The sequence below is a fragment of the Salvia hispanica genome, chromosome 1 (genome assembly GCF_023119035.1).
Source record: "Salvia hispanica cultivar TCC Black 2014 chromosome 1, UniMelb_Shisp_WGS_1.0, whole genome shotgun sequence".
NCBI lineage: Eukaryota > Viridiplantae > Streptophyta > Magnoliopsida > Lamiales > Lamiaceae > Salvia > Salvia hispanica.
Window position 1 is genome coordinate 46562411 of NC_062965.1, and position 10050 is coordinate 46572460.

At 40.3% G+C, this 10050-nt stretch overlaps 1 protein-coding gene and 1 pseudogene across 1 annotated transcript; both read left to right on the top strand.

Annotated features, from left to right (window-relative positions):
• Nucleotides 1-2228: 2228 nt before the first annotated feature.
• On the top strand, nt 2229-3176 carry LOC125198637 ((-)-isopiperitenone reductase-like). The gene has a single exon (XM_048096958.1). The coding sequence runs from the start codon at nt 2643-2645 to the stop codon at nt 3174-3176; it is 534 nt and encodes a 177-aa protein (XP_047952915.1). The 5' UTR covers nt 2229-2642.
• Nucleotides 3177-4538: 1362 nt separating this feature from the next.
• LOC125198645 overlaps nt 4539-10050 on the top strand; it is a 48998-nt pseudogene continuing 43486 nt past the window's right edge.

A 10050-nucleotide genomic window follows, 5' to 3' on the forward strand; every position in this document is an offset into this window, starting at 1 on the left:
TCAGCAACACCATTCAGTTGAGGAGTATATGGAGGTGTGAGCTGGTGAACGATTCCATGCTCCTTGCAGAACTTTTCGAACAAATCGGATGTAAACTCACCACCTTGGTCGGATCTGAGAACTTTAATATAGTGCCCACTCTGTCTTTCAACAAGAATTTTGAACTCTTTGAAAATATCAAACACCTCAGATTTTCTTTTCAAGAAATATACCCAAGTCTTTCTGGAATAATCATCAATGAAAGTCAAAAAATACTGATTACCTCCATTAGAAACAGGCTTCAGAGGACCGCATACGTCTGTATGAACGATCTCCAACGGGCGTGATGCTCTCCATCTCATTTCTTTAGAGAAGCTTGGCCTATGATGTTTGCCAAGTATGCAACCTTCGCAAACTTCTTCAGGATGATCAATATATGGCAAACCTTTCACCATATTCTTTGTGGAAAGAAGCTTTAAACCACCAAAATTTAGATGTCCAAGACGCAAATGCCATAACCACGATTCATCTTTAACAATGGAATTCATGCACTTCAACGTATCATGTTTCATATTCAATGCAAATAATCTATTTTTGGACATCTTCACACAGGCAACCAAATTACCACGAGCATCATTGATAGTAAGGCGAGAATTCTTGATACTAACATCAAATCCTTTCTCCAGCAATTGACCAAGACTCAAAATATTACTTTTCATGGCAGGCACATAATAGACGTCATATATAAAACCATGATTTCCATTCTTCAGCTTAATCAGGATGTTACCTTTTCCTTGAACAGCAACTTTTGAGGAATCTCCAAAGGTCACGTCTCCATAAGATGTCTCTTTCAGCTCCACGAAGAGTTCTTTATTCCCGCACATGTGATTGCTTGCTCCAGTGTCCAAGTACCACATGCTGCACTGGTCACCTTCAAGTCCTTTGTGAATAAAAAGAGAGGTTGAAGTTACCTGCTCATTATCATCTCCACCATCGGCATAATTGACTTGTTGATTGGTCTTGGTATTTTCGGCTATTGGACACTCATAACTGTAATGCCCGAATTCGTGACAAGTATAGCACTCGACATTTGCTTTATCAAACCCTTGTTGATTGTAGGGTTGAGAATAACCGCCTCTATACTGACCTCTTCCTCGTCCTCGTTGTCCATAAGAATTTCGACCTCTGCCTCGATAGGTGAAATTCTGTCGTCCTCCCTTGTTTTGATAATTCTGGCCTCGTCCTCCTTGGCTATGGTAATTCTGTCCACGTCCTCCATCATACTGGTAATTTTGGCCGCGTCCTCCTCGACCACGATAACCTCGACCTCGGCCTCGGTTGTATCCACCACGTGATGTCCCAGGCGCAGACTTCTTATCTTCTTGGATTGACATCTTCGCTTGTAGCATATGCTCAAGTGATGGAGTGGTCTTTTTCTTCATGCGTTGCTCGTGGACTTCCAAGCTGCTCTGCAACTGGTCGATAGACATGGTGTTGAGATCTTTTGATTCTTCGATAGCAGCAACGACGTGCTCAAATTTCGACGTCAAGGAACGAAGAATTTTCTCAATGACGCGAACATCTTCAATGTTCTCCCCTTGCCTTTTCATTTGATTCACAATAACTAATGTTCTTGTGAAGTAGTCTGAAATGCTCTCCGTTTCAGACATGGCCAAACTTTCGAACTCGCCACGTAGGATCTGCAGTCGAACTCGTATCGCCTTATCAACGCCGGTGAAAGCATTCTTCAGAATCTCCCAGGCTTGTTTTGACGTGGTGGCGGCACTTACTTTCTCGAACGTGGTTTCATCAATACCTTGATAGATATTGAATAACGCCTTCTTGTCTCGTTTCCTAGCGTCTCTGAGGGCGTTCCTCTGGTTGTTCGTCAGGGCATCTTCGGCTTCTTGGGAGGCAGGTTCGGTGTAGCCGTCTTGAACAATATCCCACAACTCTTGTGATTGCAACAAGACTCGCATATGAATACTCCAATTTCCATAATTGTGTTTCTCCAATTTGGGAATTTGGGGTTGGACCATGTTCAACGTTGCCGCCATAGGTAGGATCGAGTGGCTCTAGATACCAGATTTGTTGGAGTATTTGACACACAAAATATAGGAACACTCAACAAAGATGATTTATGGAGGATAAGTATTTATAGATTTCTCACAAAAGGATTACAAAATACAATCAAAGTGCTTCAGCACTACAAAGCTTTCTTCTCTCTTTCTCACTTGAGCTACGGCTCTTTTCTCTCCAACTCACTCACGTTTTCTTTCTTGATTGATTCTTATGATACAATGAACTATAACTACACCTATTTATAGATTTTTGGAGATTGATAAACTAGCTACCTAGTATACACATCTCCACTACGTGTCATGATTAGCTTAATTAGAAAGGCCATCACATGTTAACCATAAATTCCACCGCCTATTACATATTGGATTTGTGGCTTCATTTTGACCATGAACAAATAACTATTCTTCCACTATATGACGTAGAGGACTTGTAAGCATCTTTTTTAGCCATGAGAAATCACAAAATTTTCACCACTATTACGAGGTGGTGATGCAGCAGCTTCGTCATTTTTCTTAATCTTGAAGCAATTGAGTTTAATAAACTCAACAGAAACGCCGCTGCAGCTGAAAGCAAAAGGAACTATGATCCAGACATACGAGGCTGCAGAAGAGGTCATGCAGACAAACTACTACGGTGTAAAGAGAGTGACAGAAGCCTTCATTCCTCTCCTCCAACTATCTGCTTCACCAACTATCGTCAATGTCTCCTCCATGTTCGGCCATCTTCGCCTCTTGCGAAACGAGCGCGCAAAAGCTGTGCTTAGCAATGAGGTGGGCCTGACCGAAGAGAGCGTAGATGCGGTGGTGCGAGAATTCCTCAAAGACTTCAAAGAGGGGAGATTGGAGGAGAGCAAGTGGCCGAGTCATGGTGCGGCCTATAAAGTGTCTAAAGCGGCTTTGAATGGATACACAAAAGTGTTGGCTAAGAAGCACGCTGATTTCGTCATCAACAGCCTCTGCCCTGGCTTTGCGAGAACGGATATTACTAGCAATCTCGGCGCCATCAGCGCCGAGGAGGCCGGTGGGAGGGTGGTTAAGGTGGCGCTGCTGCCTCGTGGAGGGCCGACGGGGGGATACTTTATTGACAAGGATTTGTATGGTATTGGTACTTGCTGATGGATAGTCATTCCATGTGTGTGTGGAATTCTTGGGATGCATATGCCTTTTCCTATAAAATAAGTAGCATGATTATGCTCAAGAATTACTACTATATTAATGATATAATCTGTTATAATTACTACAAATTCGTGGTATTAGTATTAGATCCAAGCATGTGTCTTATTTACCAGTTTTAATTCTCTTCCTAATAGACACCATCATACAGCACATAGAAGCCTTAGAACACAACAAAAACACAGAATAATCAAACTAATAAAGAAAAACACAATTATCGATTTCTTAAATTCAGAATTGGTTATTGATAATAATCAAAACGGACAGTAAAACAATCAAACGTACAGTTTGATTAGTGATGTAAAAATCCTAAAAAAGAAAGGTAACTATTCTCTCATTGTAAATTAAATACTCCCATCACTTTGCCTCTCTCTACAAATTTTAAGAAAAATAAATAGAAAAACTAATACATCTTATTTTTATATACTATCTAATTCATAAAAATAATTATATTTTTTTCTTTTTGGCCATCAACTAAAATTAGTCTTTATTTATTTTATATAAATATAAATTTTCTATTTAAAGAGTTTGACCTCATTTTTTATTGGCAATTCTTAAAACTCATGTCACCAAGTTATTTTTAATGGACAAGGTAATAATAGTTTGATAGTAAAATATAAATAGAATAAACTAGTGAAATATAGAATTTATTAAAAATAATAAACATGTAAATAGGAACATTTAATTGTAGACATTTAAAATGAAAATATAAGATATTTAATGCCGAAGGTCGATAGAGTAGTTAATTAGCCTCCATTCGCTTCCTAGCTAATCATGTCGATTGAAAATTTTAAATTAATTATATTAATCAATTTATTAACATTGAAATTTTATATTAAATGCTAAATCGGGATGTAAATATAGGAAAGAAAATCAAATAAGGAGTACCAAGTATACAAGTATTAAGCACAGTACGTAACATGTTGTGATTCGTTCGCGATTCGACTTTTTGGGAATTTTGTTTGGACACGAATGTTATATGGTTGTGATTCCAAGTTCAACACATGCAATAACTTCAGTATATGACTTGATGCTTTTTGGAAGTTTGAATGCAGTGGAATGACAGTCGATCGGGGGCCTACTTTTATGATGTGTATGCAATACTTGATAGTGTTGCGTATATGTGTGGAAGACTTGGCATCACCATTATAGATTTATAGTAAAGGCATTTTGCAGTAGCGTCTATAAAACACCCGACCCGATTGTCGGGTTTATCAACGCTATTGCAGTCATCTGCCCGAAAAAATTTGTCGCAGCCGACCTAGGGTCGACGGTCATCACAGCTCCATGATTTCCTCGGTGCTAATGCGGTGGGTTTTGCCAACTTTCCTGCCGTAGTAATTTTAGTTTAGTTTTCTACTATTTAACTTCACTCTATAAATATCCTGTTTTTCACCTCATTTCATCACTCCTTCACTCTAGTCTAATCTTTTCATCTCATTTATTTTCCCTAGAAAGCAAAACCCGACGAAACTCCGATGTTCCCCGGTGGTTCCTTCTGTGGTGGTCCTTCCTTTGTGCTCCCTTCGTCTCATAAAAATAAGGACATTTTCCATTTTTGGATGCACTATAAAAATACCTCATTTTATTTATTTTAACATCTTTCTCTCTAATAAAGTGGCCTCCGTTTTCCACTAATAATATTATAATTATTATTTCTTTCTATCTTTTTCTTACTTTACCAATTGTGCATTAATTTTCTTGTTGTCCTAAATGTCCATATTTTTATGGGATGGATGGAGTAACTTTTTTTATTAAATTAAATATGTTTTGGTATTGCCTTTAATTGATGTTATTTTGCTATTTGATTTTATTTGATAACACAAAAACTTTTAGTAAAAATGAAAATAGAGGTGAAATGCCCTTGATGGTATTTTCATCCAAAACAAATTTGAAACAATGAAAAAGTAGCACAAACGATATTACATCGAAATTAATGAACCTCAAAAGATATTTTCAAATGTTACGTATCAAAATTAATACCTTGACAAAGTTCGCTAATATTTTTTTTTTTCAGGGACTGTGTTCAATGTTCAATAACACGATATAGTTTCCTCTATTATTATGGGTCACCAGACAATATAGGTTCCCACTATACTTATGTGTTTTTGTGAGCTATGCATTGTCTTGCCTAATTTCTTGAATGTAATGGTCACCTATGCAAATTCCTCACCAATTTCTTTTTGCTACATATGTTGATGAAATCTCATCGGATCCACATAGCAAAAGAAAAATTTCATCGATCACTAAATAATCTCACTATCAATGGCGGATGCAGGTGTCAGGTATGCATTAGTCACCGGTGGGAATAAAGGAATCGGTTTGGAGATATGTAAGCAGTTAGCTTCCAAAGGAATTAAGGTGATTTTAACTTCAAGGGATGAGAAGAGAGGCCTTGAAGCACTGCAAATCGTCAAGGACTCTGGCCTCTCTCATCATGTGGATTTTCTTCAACTCAATGTCATCGACGCTGCAAGCATCGCTGCTGCTGTCCAATTCCTCACTACAAAATATGGGAGGCTTGACATTCTGGTATCAATTCATTGTATCAATATATCTAATATTTATATTTATCATGCCATTGTTAGGTAACCATCGGGGTTTTAGCTTTTGAAAGGCCCGAGGCACCAAAATATTCCATGGTTCAAAATCACGACTCCGCAGTCATTTTCCCATAGACGTTTACCATATCTGCTCATACATGACTTGGAATGTGGCCACAAACCAAGTCACTAGACCGGCCAACCCGTACGCTGACACACGGTCTACCATAGGTGTACACTAATCCAAGTAGGGTTTGCGGCCCTACAAGGACCCGAATTCGATTTAAACAATAAATGGCAAAGCCATTTCAGATAGGCACGTTAAAACAAAAATTATGGCATGATAAACAATTTGCATTTCATTCCCATCGATAATATAGTTAGGACATTGTCCTTATTTAAAAAGAGAGCCCACCTCGAATGTTTAATCCGAAATTATATTCTTTCCCTTGCGATCAAGATTCACTTGCGATATATCACCTTTAGAATTTAAAAAGTAACACATAGATCAGCACAAGGAATTCAAACAAAATAAGATGCATGCATCCTAAGGCTTCGATTATTTTTATCGAGTAAATTACAAATTCTTCCCAATTAAAAGCTTAAGGATTTCGATCAATTCCGGCCACTCACGTCCCCGACAATTTTGCGAAAAGATAAGTCGACCCACAATAGATTTGTTAGCTCCAAATCATTAAACAAATGAAACTGCCCAGAAAATTTAGTAATTCTAGTTCAAAAACACTCAAGTAGTCCAAAACCAATTCATGTTTGAAGGAGCCCATCTAGAATAAAACAAGGCAGCCCAATGACCCATTTGGAAAAAAAACAAAATAATATACACAAAACTCCCTTTCCCAACACATACACGTATACTCCTCCACCTTACTTTAACAAATACTATCAACTGTATTAGAGAAATAAAACAAAGGATGCAAAATACTCCCATCCCAGAAACCGTCGCCAATCTCCGTTGAGAACCGCTGTCGCACAGCACCTCGGTGTCGCCAGTCGCCGCTGCTCCTGAATCAGCCGCTGCTGGCTCCAATTTGTCGCTCAGCGCCGCCGCAGCCTCGATCTCACCCCCGAACAACCCCGCACGATATAAGTTATGAATTTGGTTTCATGAATTAAGTTCGGTTCTTTATTTAGATTGTTTGAATTATCGAATTGCTTCGGTTGATAGTTCCATGAGATGCACAGGTATGGAATCGGATTTGGGAGGGAAAAGTGTATACCTTCAATTTGTTGATAGTAAATGAACAAACGATGTCCTCCTCCCTCGAGCTTGGTTTTCGATTATTCTGTCACGGAGAAGTAGTTTTGGAAGTTTTTGATTAGCAGCATTTGTTGCATGCATGAGATGTGCGTCTATATCAAGAGAGACATGCATGCAACGTATGATCCACATGAGTGATGCGATGGCGCTTATGTGGAGTGGGCACGTGAATAAGCTGTGGGGATCAATAAGGAGCACGTGTTTCATCCGAATGTGCATGAGTGAGATGGCGGGTGAGCTGGCAAGTGAGGCGTGGGATCCATGGAAAGCAGAGTATAAAAAGAGATCGCGCCATTTTCATTTCGTGTGTGTTGTGTGATTGTTCATGTGTTTTAGATCGCGGATCTGAAGCATTGTATCGCGTTTATTGCTTTCTTGTTGTTACCTTCATTATCCTTCCTAATTTCGTAATACAATTCCTCTTTTTAATCGCGTCAATATTATGAATTCGTTGTGATATTTGTGAGATCGTGGTGTTGCGAGCTAGCTCTGTTCATAATTGGGCGATCACGAGCTAAATTCGCATCAAGTGGTATCCAGAGCCTTCGTTCTCAGGACGTGGGATCGGTGACGCGAAGTATGGAGATGGAAAGGAAAGTGATGGATCTGGTGGAAAAGCGAGTGAGTGAGTTGTTGGAGAAGGCAACAAAAGCTCAGAACGGGAAGCTCGATCAAATTACCGATGCAATTGCAGCAATTAATCTGCAAAACCAAAAAAATAGGGCGGTGTTGGAGAATGGGGAAGGAGGTAGTGGCGGCGGTAGTCGGGAAGGGAGTGATTGGGGGCAATCCACACGATATGAGTTTCCGAAATTCGATGGGGATGGATTTGAGGGCTGGGTGATGCGAGCTGAGTATTTTTTTCAGGTGGCGAGGGTGCCGGAGGAAGAAAGAGTATGGGTGGCTGCGATCCATTTGGAGGGGAAGGCGATGCAGTGGCATAAAGGCTTTGAGAGTCTTCATGGTGATGTGGCGTTTGCAGATTGGAGAAATTACATCGATGGGCTAGCCGCTCGCTTTGGAGCGAATGCATTCGAAGATCCGTTGTCAGATCTTTGAAATCTCAATCAGAGAGGGACATTGCAAGCTTACATGGATGTTTTTGATGAGCTATACCCGAGAGCTGGTATTAGGGAGGATCATGCCTTAAGTTTTTTCTTATCTGGATTAGTGGATGAGTTGCAGATGCCAGTGAGAATGTTCAAACCAAAGAGATTAGTTGAGGCCTACTCATTAGCTAAGCTGCAGGAGCTCACAGTCAAGGCGTTAGGAGGAGGGAAGTCTAAGGGAAATCAGAGTGGGATATCCTCTGGTAGCAGCTATTACTCGAGCAGCAAACCATTAGCTGTGACAGCCACCAACAAACCGGTGGGAAACTTTGGTAATTGGGGCGAAAATAACAGGGATCACACTCATTCTGGGGGAGTCAGGGCTAGTGCAAATTTAACACCAAAAGAGTGGGATGAGAAGAGGGCAAGGAAGGAGTGTTTCTGGTGTCCTGAAAAATTCACACCTAATCACAAATGCTCAATAAGGAAATCCTTTGTAATACAACTACTACAGAGAGAGGAGCCAGTGGAACCAGAGGAAGCTGAGGAAGAGGTTGAGAATGGGGGAGAAGAGGAGCTGGATCTACAATTGTCCTTACATACCGTTTGGGGAAAGGATGGACCTCAAGTGATGAGGATTAGGGGGTTGTGCCAAAAGAAGGCCCTGAAAATTCTGGTGGACACAGGCAGCACACATAACCTTTTGAGCTCTAAGATGGCTAAGAGGATTAATTGTGAGCTGATACAGGTAGACTCAAGGGCAGTGGAAGTAGCTAAAGGGCAAAAGTGTAGCAGTTTTGAATGGGAAATGCAGGGCTCTACATTCCAAACTGAAGTCTACATCATCAATCTAGAAACATATGATCTTATTTTGGGAGGGGAATGGCTGTCTACCTTAGGAGAAATAAGGTGGAGGGAAAAGAGGTTAAGTTGCAAGGGGAATTGTGGTCTCCCAAAACTGAGCAGTTGCATTGCTTGCATGTTCTCAATCAGCAAGAAAGTGATGAGGATGAAAGGAAAATTAGCCAATTAATGTCAGGCTGTGGAAATTGATTGGGGTTGTTGTTATGAGGTCAGTGTAGAGGAGTTATGGCCTGGCTTTAAGGACATTCTGGAGAGAAATGCTGAAGTATTCCTGGAGCCCAAGACATTGCCACCCCAGAGGGACCAGGATCACAAAATTGTGTTGAAAGATGGTGCTGAGGCAGTTAATATTAGGCCTTACAAGTATGCAGCACAACAAAAGGATTCTATTGAGACCATGATTGCAGAAATGTTGGAAGCTGGGGTGATTAAGCATAGTGAGAGCCCTTTTGCTAGTCCAGTGGTGTTGGTAAAGAAGAAGGATCATGATAAGGCTAATTTCATGCATCGGTTATGTGGTGAAAAACACTTTATTTTACTGGGTCTAACGCAGTTTTTAAGCCAGGTGTGTGAAGGAGACGCTAGATCCAGGAAGAGCTGAAGGCAATGGACTAGCGAAGGAAAATGAAGGAAAGTGAGCAGAGTTGAAGAGAAAAAAATGGCTAGACGAAGGAAGTCAATAGCTGAGGGCAACAAAGACTACTCATACCTCGCTGGACCCACTTCTACGCCTATAAATAAAGGAGCATGCAGCACACGCCAGAGACATGATTTTTGCTCTCAGCTCACACACTCAAACACACACTTGGGAAAAAGGGGAATTATGGGGTAGTTAAGGGTTTCTAGGGGTTCATCTTCGGCGAAAGATTAGTCGTAACACCGTCCTCACGGAGGGCGAAGAAACAATCGGTTTACATTCAGTTTTCTGCACTTTTATTCCGTCGAACTTCAACATTTTGGAAGTCGATTTGGTTGTTTGCTATTACCGTTATCTATGCATTTGGTTTATGTCATGTTGGTGTTTATCTTGTGTTGATTTACGTTGATTCTGTGTTTTTGAGGTTTAATTTCGGAAGTTGAAT